At 42.3% G+C, this 24848-nt stretch overlaps 1 protein-coding gene across 3 annotated transcripts in view; it reads right to left on the bottom strand.

Moving 5' to 3' along the window:
* Positions 1-1475: 1475 nt before the first annotated feature.
* LOC125459919 (adhesion G-protein coupled receptor G2-like) overlaps positions 1476-24848 on the bottom strand; it is a 48995-nt gene continuing 25622 nt past the window's right edge. For 2 of the 3 annotated variants that reach the window (XM_059651541.1, XM_048546908.2), the window contains 8 exons: positions 19388-19532; positions 17186-17324; positions 12076-12219; positions 8880-8996; positions 8739-8781; positions 8540-8646; positions 3939-4057; positions 1908-2066 (listed from right to left, as the gene is read on the bottom strand). In XM_059651541.1, coding sequence (XP_059507524.1) covers positions 2018-2066; positions 3939-4057; positions 8540-8646; positions 8739-8781; positions 8880-8996; positions 12076-12219; positions 17186-17324; positions 19388-19532 — 863 coding nt within the window. In that variant the 3' untranslated portion in view covers positions 1908-2017. Of the gene's footprint in view, positions 2067-3938; positions 4058-8539; positions 8647-8738; positions 8782-8879; positions 8997-12075; positions 12220-17185; positions 17325-19387; positions 19533-24848 lie in introns of all 3 variants that reach the window. The other variant, XM_059651542.1, reaches the window with a different exon arrangement.

The raw sequence follows: 24848 nt of genomic DNA, 5'->3' as shown, positions 1-24848 counted from the left end.
GATTGGTGAGAGTCTGAAACTGTTACATAATCCAACATTGTTGGATTAAGTAACTGTCAATGAAGCAATATCATGTATTAATCGGTAATTGTTTGAATACACTATGCGATCACACCATGTCCCCAGCTTTAAGAAAAGTATAAAAATGTCTTTGTATTAAGTTGTGTGTGCAGCTCCTCCGAGGAATACGGAAGTGCTCAACTTCTGTGTTTCTGGATGGTCTGTACCCAGCCGTATGAAGAAATGAAGAGTAAAGCCTTATGCAGCCAGGCTGATTGTGAGTGCTCGCTGACCGATCGCGGAATCGAGAGACCCCGCCCGGGGGCGGGGGGGGGGTGCGGGGGGTCGAGATTTTCATTGGTAGTGGTCTGTTCTGTAGACTGCAAGGAAATGGACCTCCGCACTCTGGTGCGACCAAGAGCTTGACTGACCATTTTGCACATCCTGGGTTGGATTCCGACCAGTCCCTTCACTGTCTGTAAATGAAGGTTCAAGGAGGATGATGGACATGGAGCGTGCAGGGATATTATGTTGAAGGCAGAGTTGGGGGTTGGCTGGGACAAGCAATCAGCAAGATGCAGTCTTCAGGTTAAGGTGTTGGAAATTTATACTGACTAGTTTCCTCAGTGAAGAAGCGTAGAACTGGAAGTGACATATAAATAAGGTCATTATTTATGACCTTATAAGATGCAAATACTTGAAAATAAAGTTGGTCACCACTCAATAGCATGATCTTGAACGATTTAAGGCTAAAGTGAAAAATCACACAGTGAATCGTTTTGTGCTGGAATCCTGATTCCTCATTTTGTTCATCATTCTCACCATTGGTCATGTCATACCAAGAAGAAATAAATTCTATCATATGTTTAATCTGAAAAGCAGCGCAGATCAGAAAACCTTTAGAAATCAGGAAGAAAAAATTATGAAATATCTTCGAGGGAGAAAGTAGGGGTGCTGCAAGTCAAATAGCAATAAATATGAAAACATAACAAAAGCTTCTACAAATCAAAACATAGCAGCTAAAGTGAGCATGAGAGGGTGAAGACGGAGAATTAAGGTTGGGAATGAAGAAAATAGTCAAAAGGCATTTGGAAGATCGCTACATAATCAGGCAGAGTCAAATCATGATTTTGTTAGTGGGAAATCTTTGACAAGGTGACAAGATTTCTTTGATCATGTAACAAGAAGGTGGATAAAGGGGAACGATGGATTTCCCAAAAGCATTCAGTAACTTGCCCCAGAAAAGTCTACTGCACATATTAAATGCTCAAAGTGATAGAGTCACACATTGGCATGCATATACAATTGGCTAACAGAGAACAGAGAGTCGGGATAAACAGATCATTTCCGATTGGCACACTGTACCTAATCACTTTCAAGAGTTCTATTTAAAAACATTCAAATATATCAATGTGAAAACAGCTGTTTGACTTTATTATTGGCAATTGAAGCATTGACCACAGTAGTACCTTGGATATTATACAAGCAAATTCTCACCAAACGTGCGATCATCAGGGATAATTTGTATATTGATGTGTTACGTCAAGAATTCAGATTATTTCAAACTGTCTACATATCCAGCAAATCTCACACTTAATTCCAAAGTATATGCCTTCCTGGATCAAGATTGAGAACTACTTCTCACCATTTTTCTCACAAAGTGGGTGCAGTGCATCATTAAGACAGGAATGATTTAGTTTCTCCTTTATCTTCACCCACACTCCAAGCTGAGCAGTGATTAATGCGAGATTAGAATCCATTGACAGTGATAAACAATCTAACAAAGGAAGACGAGCTTCAGAGCCAAACGTGTAACTGCAAGAAGATATTCTGTACGTTTGCTCTGTGCATTCACGATGCAGTAATACACATATTATCACATCTCGTTGCAAAGTTATGTTCGTGTCTCTTTATGAGCAGGAACTTTGGAAGTTCTTTAGCTGTTTACAAAGTATTCCGGCCACAGAAAGTAATGGCAGTGGAGAGGCGAAAGCCAGGATCATTCCATTCAAATTGCTTAGAACCAGGGAACTCTTGCGGGTTTTCCTGAAGGCCATAACATCCTGCTGTTGAAGAAAGAAAATATAAATTTTCAAAAGAAGCACACAGCTGTTCGCACATTTCAGAGCCTACAACCTGTATTAACTTGACCTTGCCATGATCTGGAAATACTGACAAACCTTTATTCATAATGGCATTAAGCTACAGAGTTCTGCCAATAAAGACAACAATTGGGTGCGAACAAATGGGGTTAATCTGCAAGAGAGAGGAATTTAGAATGATTGTTTATCCAGAGTTGAGTTTAATCTGAAATCCTGCTCGTGAGGGAAGAGGAGAACACCTTCAGGCCACATCCTGTACACTGTGGTAGGTTTGTAACCATGTCAGAGGTCAGCTGGCAACTCTTGCAAGTGCAGCACTCTTCATGCTAACAGGCCCCACCTATCGCCAAGGCAGGAGTAGATTCACGAATGGGTCTTACAGATACCCAAGTACAAAAGTATAAATCCACTCAGTGCGGGCTCTCGTTTCACTTGGGAAGATTTTCAATTTTCCGCTTGCCCTCCTGGCCTTGATTTTCTCACTTTGACTGAACCACGCATCATTTGGTCATTGCTTGGCTCGGAGGCGGAGTTTGTGTGGGGCTGGGTGGGGAAGGATTATGGGGCCCTCTTGTGGCACAGTGGTAGTGTCAGTAACCCAGGAGCAAGAGGGCCAGGTTGAAGTCACATCTGCAGAGGTGTGTAATACCAAAATGATATCTCTAAATGTGTTGGTTAGAATGAAAAAAGTTGCTTGCTTCTGATATTAAAATGCTATATCTCCCATGGTTTGTGATGCTGGAAACAACCTGAAACATTACAGGCAGAATTCCCACCTGTTTGCAGTTCCAGCAATGGAGTGGAAATTCAGCTTTTTCAGAGTCTTACTAGTTATCCATTCTCCGCGGATCGGGAAGTTAGTGGTATCTGCCTCAGCTCTGTTTCAGGAGAGACCTGTGGGACTTTTTACATCCACCTGAGAGGGAGGATAGACCCTTGACTTCATGCTTCATCTGAAAGGCAGTACCTCTGTCACGACTGCACTTTCTCACACCTCACTAAGGCGCCAGCCTCCACCGACTGCTCAAATCTCCAGAATGAAACTTGAAACCACAACCTTTTATTTTTGCCACAATTTCAAACTGAGAAAGCTTTACCATCAGCAACATTTCATTTGTCATATCATCGCGAAAATTCAAAATAGTTAGTGCTGTTGGGCCAGGATGGATTGATTCAAGTCTGTTCTAGGAGGGGAGTAGAATTAAGCACCAGCTCCGGAGAAAATCTAAGGCTCGGAAGTAAAATGCATGACATTAGCTTTCAAGAGTAAATGAACAATTTGGGAAAGAAACCGAAAGATTAGTGTTTCAGATTTTTTCAGTGTTTAGATGCAATAATCCTGATGGATTTTCTCCTCTACTTGCTGTGAATCCATAGCATTTAATTACTTGTATCCAGCCTGCAGTTTGCTATCGGCTAACAGGAAAGGGGATGAAGAATTACAGGCTGGTATCGCAAGTTTTGCACTACGGATAATCATATTGGACTGTTCACAATGAAATTCTTCAGTTGTTGGCAAATCGAGACAGCAAGAGTTGCTTCAATATTTTCCTTTCTCCTTCTCAAAGGTTTATTAAGAGATGTTTATTGCTTTGGTTTGGTATTTCTTATGCTGCTTGTTCTGTGAAGAAATGTAAATAGTCAAAGCATGCAGTAAAAGAAAGTTAAAATGTGTTAAGTAGTCAATTGATCCAATCAGTTTGCGTTAACATATGTACATGTAGCCCAGAAATGATTGGTTGCTCAGCAGAATTGTTATTTCTTTCAATGTGGAAATGTAAAACAGAATGGGTTTGCAGCAGAGGAAAGTAACAGCTTGAGAGCAGATTTTCTTACTTGATTGGCTTGTAGCAGTAAACTGTAATCACGACCAAAATGATAAATGCGCCAATAAGAATCATTGGAATAGACTGAGTCGATGAAGCATTAGGTGAGGCAACTTCATTGTGATGATCCTTTGAGAAAGAAAGTTCTAAATATTATCACATGACAGCACCATTACGTATCTAGCCACGGGTCCCGCATATTTAAAGGCTGCTCATAAAGGTCCTGAAAGCTCTTAGAAATGTTCAAAAGGCATTTGCACCAATTCATACCTTAATTCAAGGCTGAAAGAGGAGAGGATGGAGAAACAACAGGCAAAAAGAAAATGGAAGGAAACATCAAATATGGACAAGACTAAAAGAAGCCCAGTGTCCTGTACAACATGCCTCACTGGTACAGAGGCAAGTTCCCAATACTGGCTGTACCAGCCTTCAACTGCATCGTGGCTACAGGTGCCCATGTCGTCCCTTCTGCATTTAGTTCACACAAGACAGATTCCCATGGCTGTGAGCAGGTGGAGATATCTGTGGATTGTCATCTTGCAGATTCTGTCAAACCAGTTTCTTTGACAGTTGCTTACCCTGACATATTTTCTTTTCACACAGGATCTGAGGCAGTTCTGCTTCAAACGACTGTTTTGAATGTTGCTTAAAATTCCAGCTCCCAGCCAGCCCCCTTCCAATGTGCAGAATTACCCAACATTGCTTTGTGAGGAGCTTTGTGAGGGGTAGGTCATGCCTTGCAAACCTTATCGAGTTTTTTGAGGATGTGACTAGAAAAGTTGATGAGGGTCGAGCTGTGGATGTGGTGTATATGGACTTCAGTAAGGCATTTGATAAGGTTCCCCATGGTAGGCTCATTCAGAAGGTCAGGAGGAATGGGATACAGGGGAACTTAGCTGCTTGGATACAGAATTGGCTGGCCAACAGAAGACAGCGAGTGGTAGTAGAAGGAAAATATTCTGCCTGGAAGTCAGTGGTGAGTGGGGTTCCACAGGGCTCTGTCCTTGGGCCTCTACTGTTTGTAATTTTTATTAATGACTTGGATGAGGGGATTGAAGGATGGGTCAGCAAGTTTGCAGACGACACAAAGGTCGGAGGTGTCGTTGACAGTGTAGAGGGCTGTTGTAGGCTGCAGCGGGACATTGACAGGATGCAGAGATGGGCTGAGAGGTGGCAGATGGAGTTCAACCTGGATAAATGCGAGGTGATGCATTTTGGAAGGTCGAATTTGAAAGCTGAGTACAGGATTAAGGATAGGATTCTTGGCAGCGTGGAGGAACAGAGGGATCTTGGTGTGCAGATACGTAGATCCCTTAAAATGGCCACCCAAGTGGACAGGGTTGTTAAGAAAGCATACGGTGTTTTGGCTTTCATTAACAGGGGGATTGAGTTTAAGAGTCGTGAGATCTTGTTGCAGCTCTATAAAACTTTGGTTAGACCGCACTTGGAATACTGCGTCCAGTTCTGGGCACCCTATTATAGGAAAGATGTGGATGCTTTGGAGAGGGTTCAGAGGAGGTTTACCAGGATGCTGCCTGGACTGGAGGGCTTATCTTATGAAGAGAGGTTGACTGAGCTCAGTCTCTTTTCATTGGAGAAAAGGAGGAGGAGAGGAGACCTAATTGAGGTATACAAGATAATGAGAGGCATAGATAGAGTTGATAGCCAGAGACTATTTCCCAGGGCAGAAATGGCTAGCACGAGGGGTCATAGTTTTAAGCTGGTTGGTGGAAAGTATAGAGGGGATGTCAGAGGCAGGTTCTTTACGCAGAGAGTTGTGAGAGCATGGAATGCGTTGCCAGCAGCAGTTGTGGAAGCAAGGTCATTGGGGTCATTTAAGAGACTGCTGGACATGTATATGGTCACAGAAATTTGAGGGTGCATACATGAGGATCAATGGTCGGCACAACATTGTGGGCTGAAGGGCTTGTTCTGTGCTGTACTGTTCGATGTTCTATGTTCTATTGAAACAGTCAGAGAAAGTGTCACAATCAAAATGGAACGAGTGGACAATCCACAGGCAAAGGGGCAGAGAGTTAAAAACTGAATTTTTGAAGCCATTTTTAAGTAATTTTCTGTGATCTATTCTGTTAAAACTGCGACAAATGCTCCTAAGTTAAATACATTTCCTACAGTGGAGAAAGAGACAGTCAAAATGCACGTGTAGCAATTCAAAACAAAACAGTGAAACACAGCTTTCTGTAAAGGTGACAAACAACTCCAACAATCAGGGTTTGCTGTATAATGGATTGCAAATGTCCATGTTTATCTACATCAATCATCATGACATGCTGCATTGTAAGAAAAGTGATAGCTGTACAGGGGCTGGTTGTGCTCGAGGAAAATGCACTGGGCATCCAGATTTTGCTTTGGGATATTCTCTTGCCTGATGCATAAGCAGACATTTTAACAAAGGGTTATTTCAGCAGAAACACAATATATTTATGGAAATGAGGACCCTACCCTTTGAAAGACTTTACGACTCCCATTTCACTTTTACCCGTATTGAATTTGTTCGTAAGAAGCTGTGAATGATATCAGCATGACGTAAAGGGATCCCCAAGTTAGTTCAATACTTATTTCATTGTTTTAGCCCACAAGTGGGCCTGTATTTGGCTCTGGTGGCCACTGTAACACTTCTCAAAATGTGTGGCAATGTGTATTTTTGTGGTTGGGGGTGGAAGGGGTGCTGGGAGAAAATTGCCCACAAGGATGGAGAGAGTCAGGTGAGTGAGGAGTACCACAGGGGTGATCGCAGTGATTTAGTGGCAGCGTGGCAGAGCAACAGCTAGGAACCAGAAGATTACAGCATGAAATCAATAACCAATTGGTGTCACAGTGCAAGGAAGATCAGTGATTCACAGGGAAATGTTTCAGTGAAGTTACCTATAACTTCATTGAGATCAAGAAATCAGGTCGAAAATCTACAAGAAAAAATGAGGTTGAAATGGTAAGCCTTGAGGTAGAGGAATGGGAGCAGACAAATAGAAAATAATAGTGCGATATCGGGACAAGGGGAGGAGCAGATTGCTAAGTAACTGGGTGTACCTTTCAAATAAGGCACAAATGTTTCTTTTTCTGGTAAGCTTATACACAGCGCAATGAAAAAGACGTGGTTGGACACTTCAGGCGTGTTGAATGCACATCCCGTAGAACGTGGCAATCGAAGATGGTTCTCAAGTTGGACAAGTTGTTTTCTCAGTGACCTGTTCAGAGTTGCTATTACAGACCTCTGGGGCAGGTGGAACCTGAGCTGAAGCCTCCTGGCTCAGAGCAAGGGATGCTACCACTGAACCAGTGGAGCCCTCTTGTGCTGCACAATCACATCCACAGGAATTGTCATCGGCCGGAGCCCCTTGAGCTTCAGCTCCTGAACACGAGCTGACATGCTACCGCTTAAGGATCTCCAAGTCGAAAGGGAACGGATGACTGTCTGAAGAGAACCAGGTACGAGTCCCAGTGCATCTTTCACTTTGATTGGAAATGTTTCTATAAGGACTGGTGATGGCAATGCAAACTCTGAGCACCTTGGTAACTGTTGTCAAGGGAAACAGGGATAAAATTCAGAATGAAGCCAGGGTAAGTGGGATCAATGTTTCAGGGAATAACTAAAGGTTGATGTGGCCTCAGATAGAAGGACAGTGTGTTGCCTCACTGTTGTCCAGGTCACAGATACCACTGAACAGCCACGGACCACTCTCGGGGGGAACGAATGATGTGGGAGCTTGGTCAGAAAAGTAAAAATGCTTAGGATCCTCGGGCATGTGACCTGTTAAGTTGGTCAATGACAGGAAGCAAAGGGTAATTGGTAACAGGGCATTTGTGATTGGAAGGATGTTTCAGGAGGGTTCTGCAGAGATTCTCATTCTTACTTTATGTGGCACATATCAATGATGAACGGGACATGATTAAGAAGCTTGCCGTTGATATGAAAATTGATCGATAGTGAGGAAGGATGTTGAAGGCCTTAGAGAGATTACCACCAAACCGGGAGAAAACTCAATGGAGAGAAATGACGGTAAGCATACAGGAAAAAGAAAACAAATGATAGAAAACTGAGAAGGAATAGAGAGACAAGTACAGGAAACATGAAGCTTATTTTCTTTGGAACAGGGGAGGTTCAGAAGAAATTTAATTGAGATGGAGAAAGTGATAGGCAGTTGAGAGAGAGTGGACCTATTTCCTTTGGCAGAGAAATCAATCACCATGGAGTAGAAATTTAAACTCATTGACAGAAGGGGGATGGAGGGAATTTGAGGGGAAAGTGGAGATCTGGAATTCACATCCTGATGGTGTGATGGAGCCAGTAATCCTAATTGCTTTCAAAACCAAACATTGAATCTACATTGGAAGTGTTGTCATTCACAGAGCTGCTACTGGAAAGTGAATCGATTTGGATAAATCTTTCTCAGTTTACACAGACGTGATGTACAGAATGGTCTCTATCCGTTATGTAAATGGTCTTTGTTTCTATGCTTCTGTTTTATGCTGCGATGAAATTGTATTCAAACCGCAATGAGAGGTCAGACTGATCACAGCATGTTGGAGGATTATTGGCCCCACTGCAATCCACACTGAATAAAACACAGTAATTTGACGTAACATTCATACCAGTAACACAGCAAATGAAGTCAAGTGGTTACACTTGCAGCGGATGTTATGAGGCTGAAATTCTGTCGTACAACCAGACTCACTCCAAGTACCAAGACTTGTGTTGCCTGCAATGACAAGTTGGAAAATCAGGCATTAACATTTCCTCTTCAACTCGAGAATTTAATAAAGTTTTTTTATGAATCAAATGTGAACTCACCGTTTTTGAAATCCCAAAAGACACATTTTGCAATTGTCTTATTCTAAAACGAAATTGATGAATATGATAAAGGACATGCATTTACTGAAATAATTTATTTCGTCCATTGCATCACCAATAATGAATGACTATTTTCCTTACCGGTAAGGTTGTATTCTGAAAGACAATGATCACTGGGTCTTGGAGATTTTCAATGGTGACATTCACCACTTCTATCCCACTTACGAGATTGTTTAATACGGTGCTGTTATTTTCAGTCTGAAGGCACAAAACAGCAACAGTCATGTAAACCGACAGTTATGGACTGCACAGTTTTTTTTAAAGATAGAAATGCACATTTCTTTTACAGGATGAAATTTGGTTAAGTTCATGTCGACAAACCTTTTCGCAGCCATTTGGTCTTATTGATATTACAGGAAGTGAAGCAGAAGAAGAAGCATTTCTGAATGGAATGTGTGCGCAGCCGGCATGAAATCACCCTCCCAAACAAGACACAGGCAGCACAGTTTGGCATAAACATAGTTGGATTCATTCGTAGGAATGTCCTCACCAACATTCCAAAAGGCTGATTAAAACGGTGTCCTCATATCTTCCTTTCACCTTTGAACACCTTGTTTCTGATCCAACCTTTCAACTAAGAATCTCTTGCTGCAGTCAGAGACAATTTTATCTGAGGTGTGGAACACTGGAAGCAGAAAAGTTCATGCCGTGTGGATGGAAGTAATCTCCTGTTCTTCATACAGCAAAGGAATTACTAAGTTTGCTGCTGCCGGTGTTCCATTTTACCTGACATCAAGTTAAAAGTGGAAATCGTTCTGCAATCCCATGGATTTTCCAATGTTTGTAGCACCTTCAATTTCACGTATGACAAGAGTCACAATTTCAACCAGTTTTGAAGCTATTTAAAACTGTTCCAGGCCGTACTGCCCAATCCTTTCGCAAGAACACAACATTCTCAGTGGAAGAGCGATTGGGAGAATTGGTGGATATGAACTGGCCAGTGGAGAAAAATTACTAATTGAAAATGGAGTATATAAAGGAGGATTAATGTTTGAAAGTTCAGTGATGCAAAAGATGAAATAGACTCATATTGAAAGCATTGTTATTTGCTTTGTTCTCTGTTTATTTGTTAGACACTGGTATTCTGGCAGAAACACCAAGGTAATGATGGATTTATATATTGAATACTTTGTGTCTGTTTTCACAGACGAAGAAGAAGACAAAATGCCAATGAGAAACATAAGAATGGGAAGCAGCAGGAGGCATTTCAGCCGTTCAAATCTACTTTGCCATTCAAACAATCTCGGCCTCAACTCCACTTTCCTGCTGGCTCCCCATAACTCACTAACCCAGTATTCATTCAAAATCCATTTCTCTCCTCCTCCTCAAATTTATTCAGGCTCCCACACCGACTGCACTGTGTAATATTGAATTCCACAGACTCATGACACTTTGAGAGAAGAATGGATGAATGAACATGTTGAAGTTCCAGTCAAAAATATAATCAATCGGATATTAGATATAAACAATTGGGATCAAACAAATCCCTTGAAGTGAATAAAGAGGGTTGAAGCATTTTTAAGAGGGACATCAGGAGGTCACACAGTGGATATGAGATGGCCTTGGCAGATAAGGGTAAGGATAATCAAAGAGATTCTACAAGTACATTAACAACAAAAGAGCAGCGAGAGAGAGAATAGGGCCCCTTTGAAGGTCAATGAGGTCATCACTGTGTTGAACCTCAGGAGGTGGGAGAGATATGAAATGAGTATTTTGCGTCAGTTTTTTTTTCACTGTGAAGAAAATGATTTTGTTTGGGTTTGTGGGGGAAGGTGGGAGGGGTCTAATAAATAATGATGTTTTGAAAACAGTCCACATTGCAGAAAGGAAGTGCTGGAGTTTCTTAGAAAACATAGAGGGTAATAACTCGCCAGGACCTGATCAAGTGTGTACAGGACATTGTGGGAATTTGGGGAGAATTGTGGGCCTCCTATCAGAAATATTTGTAACATCTGTAACCACAGGTGAGGTGCCGGAGAACTGGAGGGAAGTTGACGTTGTGCCTTTATTTCAGAAAATTGGTCAGGGAATTGAACTGAAGAGTCAGAATGTTACATTGCAGATCTGTCAGACTTTGGTTCAGCCACCCTTGGCGTAATCCTTTCAATTCTGGTCACCACATTACAGGAAAGATGTGGAGGCTTTGGAGAGGGTGCAGAAGAGGCTACCAGGATGAGAGGCTATGAACTACATGGAGAGGGTAGAAAAACGCGAGTTGTTCTTTCTGTAACAGTGGAGGCTAAGGGGAGACTTGATAGAAATCTACAAGATTATGGGATGGAGAGATAGGTTTGATGGTCAGAATCTTTATCTCAGAGTTGAAATGTCTAAAACTAGTGGGGGTGGGGAGGGATGTATTTAAGGTGAGAGGGGAAAAGTTCAAAGGAGATGTGAGGGGCAGGTTTTTTCACACAGAGAGTGATAGGCGTCTGTAACATGGTGCCAGGGGTGGTGGAGGCAAATATGACAGAGGCATTTGAGGGACTTTTAGATAAGCGCATAAATATGCAGGAATGGGGGGATATGAGACCAAGGGCAGGCAGACGGGATTAGTTCAGTGTGGCACCATGGTCCATGCAACATTGTGGGCCAAAGGGCCCATTTCTGTGCTGTACAGTTCAATGCTCTCTGTGCTGAAAGCCTGGGAACTGTTGACCTGTGTGCCTGACGTTGATGGTGAATAAGTTATTGGAAGTGATTATGAAAGATGGGATTTCAATGCATTTGAAGAGGCAAGGACTGGTGACAGAGAGTCAGCATGTTTTTTCTCAAAGGAAATCATGTATCACAAACTTGATTGAGTTTTTTGAGCAAGTAACCAAAATAGTTGAGGGCAGAGTGGTGGTTTCTGTCTTCATAGACTTTGTGAAAACATGTCAAAGGCTTTCCTACTCTAGACTCATCAGTAATGGTAACTTAATTTGAATTCAGGGTGAGTTTACCAATTGGATACAAAAATTGGCTTGACTTTAGGAAGAGGGTAATGGTGGAGGGTTGTTTTTTGGACTGCAGACCTGTGGCTAGTATGGATTGGTGTTCGGTCTACTTTGGTTTGTCATTGTTGGAGGTTATGACACCAAAATTGGTGGGATAGTGGACAGTGAAGAACGTTAACGGAGAGCAGCACTAATGAGCAAAAACCCACCGTCCTTTCTCGGATTCCACTTTGTGACAAAGAATGACATTTCAAGTTGTCAATTTTATAAATGCGGCAATTACTTGATGTAACATTACATCAACTTGCATTATATTTCAATTATTATTCTGGCTACTTTACCTGGAAACGTTTTGTATCTCCGTAGATAACAAAAATGATTCTAGCTATAAGGGCATTTGTCTGTGCTTTAACGCTGTCCAGAAGAGTTGGAGGCAATTCAATTTCAACATTTCGGATCAAGCTCGAGATATTTTTCTGCTGGATCTGTTTGAGTTAAACAAGGTAAATAAGTTGTTTGTTATAATCACAGCTGACAATATTCTTGGCCAGTCAGATTCCAGAGTGAAACCCAGCTCAGTTAGCCATAAATTTTATCTTACAAATTATTGGTACCATGGTGATCAGTCACTGAACATACACATAACAGCTTTCTTTTTTCTAAGTTTAGGAGGATAAAAAACCAGAAATAAAAACATGATACAAATCAGACTTTTTGGGCGTATTCCACTGTAAATAGCAAAAAGCAACATTAAAATGCTTCAACAACAGTATCTTAACCCCTGTGAACTATCATTCCTGTCAATTTTTACTCAGTTGACAGGTTCACCAGGGTGACCCTTACACACAGGGATTTTTTTCCCCATTACTGCCTTTTCTGAGACATGCACTGGCTGATGCATTCGCCTTTCCTCACAAAACTATAAGACATGCTCATGGGTTTTTCCGCCCTGTCTACTTGTTCTGCAGGAACAACTTATGGCAAAAAAGGTCTGATGGTCTGACAACCGCAAAACTTAAACTGCTCTTCCAGTGCATGTCTTTCTCACAAACTGGACCTGCTTGTGGCCTCTCTCCAACTGTCTCTAAGGGCCATAAATCATAAATTAGTAAACACTCCAAGCGAGCCGAACATTGTAACTTGAAAACATGTCACCATTTCTTCAGTGTCACCGAGTCAAAATCCTGGAAAACCCTCCCTAAGACCGCTGTGGGTTTACCTACAGCATGTGGACTGCAGCACTTCAAGAAAGCATCGCACCACCACCTACTCATTGACCCAGTCAGCAATGCCCACATCCAATGGAGACAAAAAAAACAAATAAATATCCTTTCGTAATTATTCCAGCACGTGGCTTGCTTGGGCCTTCAGGTGGAGCATGTGATTTCTTGGAAAGCCTGTTTTGGCACAAGGCTTAACAAAAGAATTACTTTCACAGAACTGGAAATCCATTTCCATCTACTTTCGAGTCCAGGATCCCTGACAACAGCATCATGTAAGCTTCAGCCCAGCCTGTACACTGAAGTTTCACAAGCAACATGCTCAAGGAAAAGAGGTGGAAAGGCAGCTTGTGAGAGAGATACCGACAGTTTGCAGAGAAATGTTAATAAGTTCTGTAAATGGGCAACAAGTTGGCAGATGGAGCATAATGTGGAAAAATGTGAAGTTGTTCGTTTTGGAAGGGAGAGCTAAAGAGTCTTTATTAAATGGAGAAATGTTGAAGAAAGCTGCAACACAAAGAAACTTAGGGGCTCTTGTGCTTAAAATACAAAAGTCCTGCACATAACGTGCAGCAGCCAATCAGTAATGCTAATGCAATATTCACCCTAGTTTCAAAGGGGTTGGAGTAGACGAGTGGGGTAGTCTTACTGCAATGGGACAAGGTGCTTGTGAGACCACATCTGGAATACTTTGGTCCCCTTATTTCAGGAAAAATTGCATTTCATTGGAGGCAGTTCAGTAAAGGTTCACAAGGTTGACGTTTGGTATGGAGGAAGTGTCTCATGAGTAGAAGCTAAATGGGCTGGGATTCTTCTCATTGAAGTTTAGAAGACTGAGAGATGATCACATTGAAACAAGTCAGATTCTTCAGGGGATTGAAGAGTGTAAATGCTGAGGGGGTGTTGCCCCTCAGGGGAGAGTCGAGGAGCAGCAGGCATAGTCTCAGAACAAAGGGAGGGGGGCAATTTAAGACTAAGTGGAGGAGGAATTTCTTACCTCAGAGCACAGAGAATCTTTGGAACTGCCTGCCACAGAGACCTGTGGGAATGAATCCTTGTGTATGTTGAAGGCTGAGATATTCAGAATTCTTAGATCAATGGGGGAGTCAGGGGATATGGTGAAAAGGCAGGAAAGTGGGCCTGAGAAGTGACAGATCAGCCATTATCCAACTGAACAGCGGAGCAAGCTCAAGGGGCTGAACAGCCTACTCCTGCTCCTGTTTCGCTTGGAATTTTGGGAGCGTACCTCCCTGGATTCTTCCTTGAGAAAGACCTTCCCTTCACGGGCAAACGCAGACACTTACTCGCTGGGTTATTCACTGGTGGGATCTACCACATCAAAATAAGCAGTTAATGTCTGCCACTGTTCTGCTGAGTGTCATAACAATGACTTCAGCAATCCACAAGCTGAGCATGGAAAATCTACCTGGGATATAATACAATGCAAATTACTGTGGATGCTGGAAATCAAAAAGAACAAGAGGAAATGCTGGAAATACACAGCAGATCAGGCAGCATCTGCAGAGACAGAATTGGAGTTACATTGTAGGTTGCTGAGTTTGTGTCAGAATTCGAAACAAAGGCAGAGATGCAGCAGGTTTTAAGCAACACAGGCAGAGCAATGGGACAAAAAAGGGGAAGATCTGAGATGGGGACAAGCAAAAAGTGCTGCCCCTATCTTTTCACACACCAGCTATTGGTGAGGGTTCTGCCATTTCCCACATGTACTTCTGCTTGAGACTAACCTTTAGTTTCTTTATTGGTTCCACTGTCATCTTCTTTTGCCTTATACTATCATCTCTTTTGTTAACCAACCACTGCTGTCTTTCACCTTGTCCCAACAAAGGTACGATCAGTGTGAAGTCGGAACGGGTACTTGGGGCTCTGCGGTAGTCACTCACATCCATACTGTCATGGACGGAAGCACTTGTGGCTTTCCTGTAACCTTTCTATTTTTCAGAGCCCTGCTTGTTTCAGAGTTAAGAGTCACATATAGATCAGACCAGGTAAGGGCAGCAGATTTTATACACTAAAGGGATTTGTGAACCTGGTTGTGAATTAGCGTGAAAACAATAGTCAATCTTTGTGTATTTTTCTTTAATTCCACAAGTACATAGATTTTGCAGCATAGCAACAGGCCATTGGAACCAAAAATCTATGCTTGCCTCAAACTGCCTTCTATATTTCAGTATCTAACTCTGAGAGACTCATGCTGCATTCCAGCGTCCCAAACCTTGAACAACCAGCACACCTTTACATGGCTAACAAGTTGTTGTGACCATTCAGTGAGAAGGAGAGGGGTGGGGGCGTATGGAGGTGGGGATGAGCTCTCAGAGCGAGGTCAGGTGGAGGACTTGCAAAAAGTTGGGGCAAGTCTCTAAGAATGCAGGCATGCGGGACTGTAAGAACAAGAGGTATAGATCGGAGTGTTTTCAGGAAATCTCATGTTTTCAAAAAATGTGTAAGGTTGGCCAACTTTAGTGCTGTAGGAGCCATGTCTCAAAGTTCAATTGTTACAGCCACACCCACAGAATGAGAAAATGGAAGAATATAAAGCAGCATCATTCTGTCAAAGCATTTACAAACCCATTGTGGAAAGCTTTGCTCTGTTCCCTTTTCCCACATTTTCATACTTGGTCTCCCCTTAAATCCATGCGTGCAGCTCACTGCAATTCCTCCACAGCAGCAAATTCCACATTCTTACACACACTCTCTTAGTAAAGAGAATGCTTCTTAATTCCCGAATTGATTTCTCAGTGACTATTTTAAATGTTGGAATCGAGTTTTCTTTCCCCATTAAATGGAAACATTCCCTTCATGTCAACTTTGTTGAAACCTTTCATAATTTCTCAGACATCCATTAGGTCATGCCTCAGCCTTCTCCTTTCAAGGAGGGAAAAGTAACCCAGCTTATTCATTCTGCAATTTTCCTAGAATCCCAACAGTGCAAAAGCAGGCCCCTTGACCCATCCAGGTCACAGTGAGCCTCTGAAGATCATCCCACCAAGACCCCATCCCCACTATCCTTGTGACCCTGCATTTCCCATGGCTGCACATCTTTACTCTGGGAGGAAACCAGAGCATCCAGAGGGAACGCATGGAGACACAGGGAGAATGTGCAAACTCCACACAGACAGTCGCTCGAGGCTGGGATTTAACCCTGGTGTTGTGAGGCAGCATTGCTAACCTCTGAACCATCATTCCAGTGATCGATATTTCTCAATACCTGTAACCTTGTTCACCTGGTAACTTTCTCAGGTATTGTCTTTGCATCCTTTCAGTGTCTGCATATACTTTAACTTTTGAATAACACAACAAGAAGATAAACTTGCCATTGACCCCACACCCATTTGAAAGAGATGACAGGAGGCAGTTTAACCCAAGAGACACCACACCTCAGGTGAGGGGAGAAGTTGAGAAGGCAAGTCTTTCATGTTAACTTCAGCTAGAGGGGGAATTGAGCCACGCCGTGGGCATCATTGTGCAGCAGGAACCAGCTGTGCTGCCAACTGAGCTAACAAACGTTTGGAACACAACAACCAGAACTTCCCACAATGCTCAGAGTGTGATCTATTCAAGGTTTGAGACACATTTTAATTAATTTCCTTCCTTTTCAGTTTATTCATCCAGAAACAAACCGAGTGCTTTATTTCATTTGCTCTAAGGAAAATAACCTGCTTTGAATAATCTGCGTGCTGATACCCAGATCCCATTGTTACTACTTAAAACTTAAAAGCTTATTTTTCACGGAATAGATGATGGCTTTATCTTTCTAAACAAAATATCTACCTCATGTTTATCTGTAGTGAAATTTATTTGTAAATTCTATGCCCAATCTACAGTTATTAGATGTCTTATACTGTGTGGAAATGCCCACCTTTATTGATTTCATATAAAAATTTTGAAATTTTTTATTGCGAACTCTAAGTGCTTCATAAATATGATAAACAATTGTGGTGTTGCTCCTGATGCTAAATTCAAGGGCAGCTTTGGAGAGGATTGGAATCAGATGAACTGTTGGTTTTAGATAGTTCACAAACATTGAAGGGAATCAGGGAAGTGTAGAATACAGTATCAAAGAGAATTCAAGGGAGGGGCATAAACTTCAATTTTCAAAAAACAACTACTGGAAGTTTCTCGAAACATCTCCCAAAATTTTCTCTGGAAGTGATGTTAGTTTCCAACACATGACAGTCATTGCTTACAATACCCAGCTAAACGCAACACTTACCAAATCAGATGTAGGAAAGTGAAGTCCTGCAAACTGGTCAGCTTCTATTTTTTGGATGTGAGCAAAGAAATTTGGCAAGGAGAAGGATTGATTTTCTCCTTCGATTTCTATCTGTGCGAGTATTCTCTCCAGAGTTGAACTACAACAGAAAAGCAAATGAATAAAAGCAGAAAGTGCTGGAAATGCCCAGTCTGGCAGCATCAGTGCAGTGAGTAACAGAGTTAAAGTTTTGTGTCAAATATGACCATTCTTCAGAAAGGAATGCTCATTTTGTTTCCCTCTCCACAGATGCTGTCAGACCAGGAAAACAAATTATTTTGGTTTTATGTAGCAGCTCAGGTCATGGATTACAAAATTCAAGAAAATAGAGAAAAGCTCAAGAAATTGCATTCCCTGTGCAATCCTTCCCAGTGAACTAAAGAGGTGGGCAAAAGCGGTGAATAATTTGACTATCTCCTGACCACCTAATGGTTGTTTCCTATAAACTGTCTAGTAGATGAGCAGCTTCATGCCAGACAGCTCCTACAAATGAGTGCATGTATGTGTCTCCACAAATACAACTTATAGGGGCCACCCCAATATGCTCATAACCAGATGAGAGGGATCTTTGTTTCTGATACATGTATGCTTTTCCACTAGAAATGCTGCAAAGCACTTTCATAAATCCAGCAAAACATGCTTTTGAGTATTAAGTAAATGATGAGATGAAACAAGATATATTTCTCATACTGTGAGCCCTGGAGATGCTCTGAGCCTGGCAGCCGACATTACCAGGGACTGGATGTGTGTTGGACATTAAATTTTGATAACTGGTTAATGAGATCAATCACTGAGCCTTAAACAGATGAGACAAAAAACGAGCTTTAAAAAGTTGAACACATGAAGAAATTCTGACATCTTTGAGTGACATTTCAAACTGTGTAAAACAATTCCATTTAAATAAGACCGACATTCTATTCAAAGGTGCAGTCACGCACGATTGCTAACAAAACTGCACAGGTACTACAGGATGGAACCTTCTTGCACTCCCATAGCAAAAACAGTGTTGCTTGATATTAAAATCCAACTGTGAATAGCTACTATTTGCAAGCCTTTTATCTTCTGCCGGGAGCCAGATTAGCTCCAACTATTAGACAATAGGTGATAATTGGATTAGCCCTCTTCCTTTAAAGTAAAACTTTACCTCACTGCAGACTTTTCCTGGATATTATGTAACCAGGTACTTGTCCCAAGCTTCTATTCAACATGTTTATAAAACTATACCCCCCTAATAAACGAACAAACGCTACGCAATTTATGTAAGCAACCTTTAACCTATGAACGAAACTAACAGTGCTATGTCCAGACCCGAGTGACCCTGAACGAATGAATGAAACTGACAGCGCTACTTCAACAGGTGTGACCATGATCTGAATGAATGAATGATAGTAAATGGAACCCACAGATAGATGCAACTATGAAACTGAGTAAACAAGCGATAGTGAATAAAAAAAACAGACCATCACAACTGTTGGAACTCAGACTTTTATTTTAAAAGACTCAAGATGCCTTTTCCGAACGAAAATTCTAACGTTGAAAATAACAAGACTCACACATTTTGATTCATGAACAAACCAGGCAGACACACTAATCTCGTTGAAATAACCGCTAACACAACAATAGCCGCTAACATTTAGCATATGTTTAAATTATCTTTGATTTCCCGCAAAACAGTTTTTGTACAATACCTACTGCTTAACACTCAAGTGTTAGAATGTTAATGTAAGCTTGAATTCTGTGTAAAAACGGCTACTTTTGAGCTTTGATTTTGGAATTCTATTTTGCCGACACCATACTGCTGTGAATGTACTATAAAGAGGCTATTTTCACCACTCACTGATCCTGGTCGTCCAGTTCTTTGAACGTGATCTCACAATTCCAAATAGTATCCCACCCAGACCCACCGAACCTGCATTTCCCTAGACACTGTTGGCATTTCAGCAAAGCCCATCGACCCAACCTGCACACCTTTGGACAGTGGGAGGAAACCCACACAGACTTGAGGAGAATGTGCAAAACTCCAAACAGACAGACACCCAAGGCTGGACTCAAATCACAGGCCACTGATGCAGTGAGGCAGCAGTGTTAAACAATGTGCCATTGATCAACCCCACAGATCCTGTTCTCAGGTAAACATTACATTCTATAAGAACTGATACCTACCTATCTCGAACGACACCTAAACATTTTTCGACGAAGTTGTTCACTGAATCAAAGTTGCTCGTATTATTTTCCCTGGAAGTCAGTTGCTGTTTCATGTCACGGCACATTTGGTTGGGATCCAAATTCTGAGTAGTCGGATTGTTACCTGCATGATGACAGAATATGGAGCAAACAAAATAAAAGCAAGTAAAATAGCTTGGATTTATTTTTGAGTAATTTCAGTGTGTGGTCGTTTCACATATTACAAACCTCTGTGAGTCTGCTTTCTGTGTTGCTTGAGAAAGACGAACCTCGTACTGTGTACCATTAGGAAAATGTTAAGATACAAATGGCGATAATTCCCTCACTATGTTTTCTCATTTTCTAATGTAGCACTAAAGTTGGATCTTTATTCACAGCAATAGGATTTATAGCACCAGCAGTGAGCACGTGCAAAGATGAGGAATTGATGGTAAACCGTTTCCCAGCAGCTGGCAAGCTGAACAGTTTGGACGAGAAGCCCAGTTGGTGGCGAGGATTTCTCCTGGGACTGTTTGAAACTGTGCCCAATGATTCAGAGGGTTTTGCAGGCTGTGATAAGGCAGGGCAACCAGGATAGGTAACATGCTTGGTTCTGAGTGGGGGCTTATGGATGGTCATGGCAAAGGGAAGAAACACAAACTTCAGGAGAGGATAGTGGAGTTGGCCCCATTAGGGGCATTTCAGCAGCTGTTAGATAGGCATAATGATGAGAGTATAAGGGAAGGGCAGAGGTTAAACAGACCTGAGGTTTAGGGTAAAAGTTCGGCACGACATTGTTGTGCTGTACAGTTCTATGTTCCTCCCACAGACCCACAAGCAATGCCAGAAAAAGCACTTAATTACTGGATCTGGCTGCTCACCTCTCCCGTTTAGCCACTCACTTTCGAAATCCAATTAAAATCATGAAAAAGGCGTGACTTTAAAATTACTGCCAAATTCTCAGGAATGTTGACTCATTTCAAATATTTGACATTGCTGACCCAACACTTTGGATCAGGTGACTAACACATCTGAACATCCTCAATGGTAATAATAGAAAAAGACAATTTTACATTTAACTGGGAACAGATTTCACAGATCTGATTGCTGCTAATGCCTCACTTCGGCCCACAGAATCACACCACACCTCACACACCGACAAACCTCACACGCATCTCTCACATACAGGCACTCAGAGAAACATCTCTCTCTCTCACACGCACATCTCTCTCTCACAAAAACACACACACACAAATTTTGAATACACACCCCCTCAAAGTTCTTCCATATTGCAACATTCCAAAAGTCTCAAATTCTTGATTCCTAGCAGTGCAATGGAGATAGTTAGAAACCACAGAGTTGGTTGGACCCAGTAAAAATCCCTAGGCCAGGCTTTCCTGCACTGATTATCTCAGTGCAACAAAACAATGGAGCGGAGAGCATTCCGGTGGTGACGCGTGCCCGGGGTCTATCACCTGTTTCAGGGACACACAACGGGGACAGGTTTATCGTTCTTTCCTAATATGGAGGCCAGGAAGTGTGTGCAAGCTTCCATACCACCACATTGGGGTCCCAGTACTCCAAGTAATGTCCAAAAGGATGCCCACTGTGTGACTTAATGTCAAGGCAGTGACAATCAGAGACAGCATCAGCACCGCTCTGAGATGCTTACTTGGCCATCACTTTGGCTGGGATGACACAACACATGCCAATATTGGTGACGGCAGGTGAAAGGGGAAATTCCTGAGTACAAGGAGTCTGGAAAGTTTCATTCAGGATTTCAACAAGCCAGAACGTTTTGCAGAAATTTATTTCAGGTGTTTACGCGGACCTCTTTGTCACTGAATCTGACAGTTTCAAACACCAGAGAATTTTCATCAGCCCTCCCCTACACTCTGAGACATTCTGAAGAGTAGATGTGGCTAGCCACTGATCGTCATCTTGTAAGCCATTGCATTGTGGTATGTTTGGTGTTTCACTGCAGTTCGTCTGCCAAACACCACTTCTCCAGTTTCAGCTGCTTTCGCTGTCAGCTTTTATTTACAGCATAATAGCCACAAATACGTTTCTTCTGACTATCTTTCGAACCATTTCAACACTATTTGGTCTTGGCTGTGTATTTTTGCTGCAACTGTAACTTTTCTCTGATGATCTCTTGTCATACACTGTCTGTGGGCTATAACTTTGTGAATATCTGTGAGCATCTTCCCCCAAAGCCTCTGACTGAGCCAGACCCGGGCTGGAAGTCTGTAAGTTAGTACTGAAGTCACTGAGTGTGTGTGAAAAAAAGCAATGTGAAATACAAGGAGCCTCACAGCCTCCAAAGGTCAAGTGAGTGAGAACGAAAAAAGCAAGCTGACAGCCAGAAGATGTGTGTGTTTCCTTGAAAGCACAAAAGCATCCTGTGCCGTTGCTTGAGTTATCTGTGTGTCCCTACAGGTAAAGCAATTGGGTAGAAACATGCAGGTCAGGGTTGTCCCTGAGTTCCAAAGTGCAGTGTTGAAGAGCTGAAGCTTGCTGATGTCAAGTTGTGCGGGTGATGGGTCAAGGATGATGCTGGGTCCTGAGTAACTGCAAGGAGGAGACAGGCAGATTTTTAATTAGTAACAGATGGAAGTGTTGCGCAGAATGGACAGGAGAGTGGAGTTAAGGGTAAGATGAGATCAGCAGTGATCTTATTAAATGGTGGAGTAGGCTCGAAGGGTATAAACTGGTTTTTATGTTCTGAGAGTGATCAGAGCATTATCTAGCTGGGCTGTCCCATGGAGCCTCTGGGCCCCGTCCAACTCTAAATCTCCAGCCAAATTATCCACTCACCTTCCTCAGCATGAATCCGGTCGGCTTGGCCTGTTCTGGTCGACTTTCACCCACTGAAGGCTTTGGGCAAAACATGTTCCACCACTTTATCCAACTGACTTAGACTGACAGGGATTCTTTTTGATACATTATGTTTTCATCCTATCACCATATCTGAATCCCAACTGTTCTGAAACGTGTGTAATTTTCCTCATTTGAGCGCAGAATCTCTTTCTTATTTAAGGTTGGCCAAGACAAGCTGTGACATTTTCTTTGGTGTATTCAAGTAGATTGGATTATCCCTCATAAAACACAGCACAGCACAGCAAAGGAACAGGCATTTCAGCCCATTATTTCTGCATCGACTGTGATGGCATTTTAACCTCATCCCAGCTAACTGCACAAGACCCATATCCTTCTGTTCCCTCCCTGTTCCTGTGTTTGTCTCAATACCTTTTAAATGTTCTTGTTGTATCTGTTTGTGCCAGCTTCCCTGGCAGCATTTTCAAGGCACTCACTGCCATCCACGTAAAAAGCTTGCCTCGCACATCTTTAAATGTTCCCCCTCTCACTTTAAACGTAAACCCCTCAGTATGTGACATTTCAATACTGGGAAATAGACTCCAAATACCCACCCTATCCATGCCTCTCATCGTGTTAGAAACATCCACCAGGAAGCCTCGCAGATTCCAACACTCCAGCTGGACAGTCTAAGTCTGTCCAACCTCTCTATAGCTGAGATACTCTAATCCAGGCAACATCCTGGTAAATGTCACTTGCTCCCTTTCCAAAGTCTCCCTGTCCTTACTATAGTGAGGTGAACAGAACTGCACACAATTCTCTAAATGTGGGTTCACTAAGGTGCAACATGACTTGCCAACATTTGTACTTGATGCCCCTGCAAATGAAAGCAAGCATGCCACATGCCTTCATTACCACTTTGTCCGCTTGTGTCACCGCTTTCAGGGAGCGAGGGACTTGCTTCCCAATATCTTTCTTTGGAGAAATATTCCTGAGGAGCCAGCATTTACCGTGTACTTTGCTTTTGCATTTGACCTCCCAAAATGCATCACCTCATGTCTGTCTACGTGAAACTCCATCTGCTTTTATTCTGACCAACTTTTCACCCAATCTATACCCTGCTGTATATTTTGTCAACCTTCCTCCCGATCCATAACTCCTTCAATTTTTGTGTTGTCTGCAAACTTATTTATCAGGCCACCTACATTTTCAGCCACCTCTTTGAATACATTACACATAACAGAGCTCCCAGCACTGTTCCTTGCAGAACACGACTGGTCACAGAACTCCAGTCAGTAAAGCACCCCTCCACAAATACCCTGTGCCTTCTATGACCAAGTCAATTTTGTATCCAACTTACCAACTCACCATTCATGCCAGTTAACTAAACCTTTTGGACCAACCTCCTCTGAGACACATTACTCAATGCCTTGGTGAAGTCCACCACAGATAACATCCAATCCACATCCTCATCGATCATCCTTGTCACTTCCTCAAAAAATCAATCAAATTTCTGAGACTCGACCTCTCCAGCACAAATCCATGCTGACTAGTGCTACGATATTCATTCTTTTCCAAATGTAGGTCAATCCCGTCCATAAGAATCTTCTCTGACAGTTTCCGTACCACTGGTGTAAGGCCCACCAGACTATAATTTCCTAGATTATCCCGGATGCCCTTCCTAAACAAAGGAGCAACATCAGCGACTTTCCAGTCTTCTGAGATGTCACCATTGGCCACAGAGGGTAGAAAGAATGCTCTCAAGTCCCCAGCAAACTCCTTCTTCCCACAAGAACAAAAACAGAAGTTGCTGGAAAAGCTCAGCAGGTCTGGAAACATCTGTGGTGAAAAAGCCAGACTTAATGTATCAGGTCCGGTGAGCCTTTCCTCCCTTTCCGTCCCATTGCAGTACTGGACATGTTAGACAATTCACTGATCATTGCTGCGATATAAAAGGGCCAGACGCACTAATTCGGTGCATGGTACAAGCTTCACATTGGCCCAGTTGCACCAACAGGGCAGGGAGAGAGGTACCTTGTACATTTCTGGTACCCCCTCACCCCACATGCTGGAAGGAGTCACTGATTAGTCGCATATTTTCACCGAGGCTGCAACTGCATTTGATTGCTTCAGTGATGGGTTTGTGTTCCCTGGCAACAGCATTATTTTCCTGACAGTGCCGTCATCCGTAAATTCTTTGGATGGGTCATTGGTGGAACGATGTACTTCACATAGTTATGCAGTGAGTAATCAATGGGAAAATCTTTAATTACACCCCAGACAGGCTGTGATGAGATCCTCACCGAAGTAGACACTCTTAATGAGCAGAGAGAGTAGGAACTGCTGATGCTGGAGAATCTGAGATAACACATTGTGGAGCTGGATGAACACAGCAGGCCAAGCAGCATCAGAGGAGCAGGAAAGTTGACGTTGAGGGTCTCAACACGAAACATCAACTTTCCTGCTTCTCTGATGCTGCTTAGCCTGTTGTGTTCATCCATTGTAATTATTTTATCATGTTTTTTTCAGGATATTTTTGACTTTTTTCCAACTAATGAACCATTTAAAATGACAACATGGAGTAACCATACTATTCATGTCTTAATGAGCAGTTGGATTTGAATTCACAAACTGCTGAGAACCT

The sequence above is a fragment of the Stegostoma tigrinum genome, chromosome 16 (assembly GCF_030684315.1).
Source record: "Stegostoma tigrinum isolate sSteTig4 chromosome 16, sSteTig4.hap1, whole genome shotgun sequence".
Classification (NCBI taxonomy): Eukaryota; Metazoa; Chordata; class Chondrichthyes; order Orectolobiformes; family Stegostomatidae; genus Stegostoma; species Stegostoma tigrinum.
The sequence above is the reverse complement of the archived record's forward strand: the minus strand, read 5'-3'. Positions and strand labels throughout refer to the sequence as shown.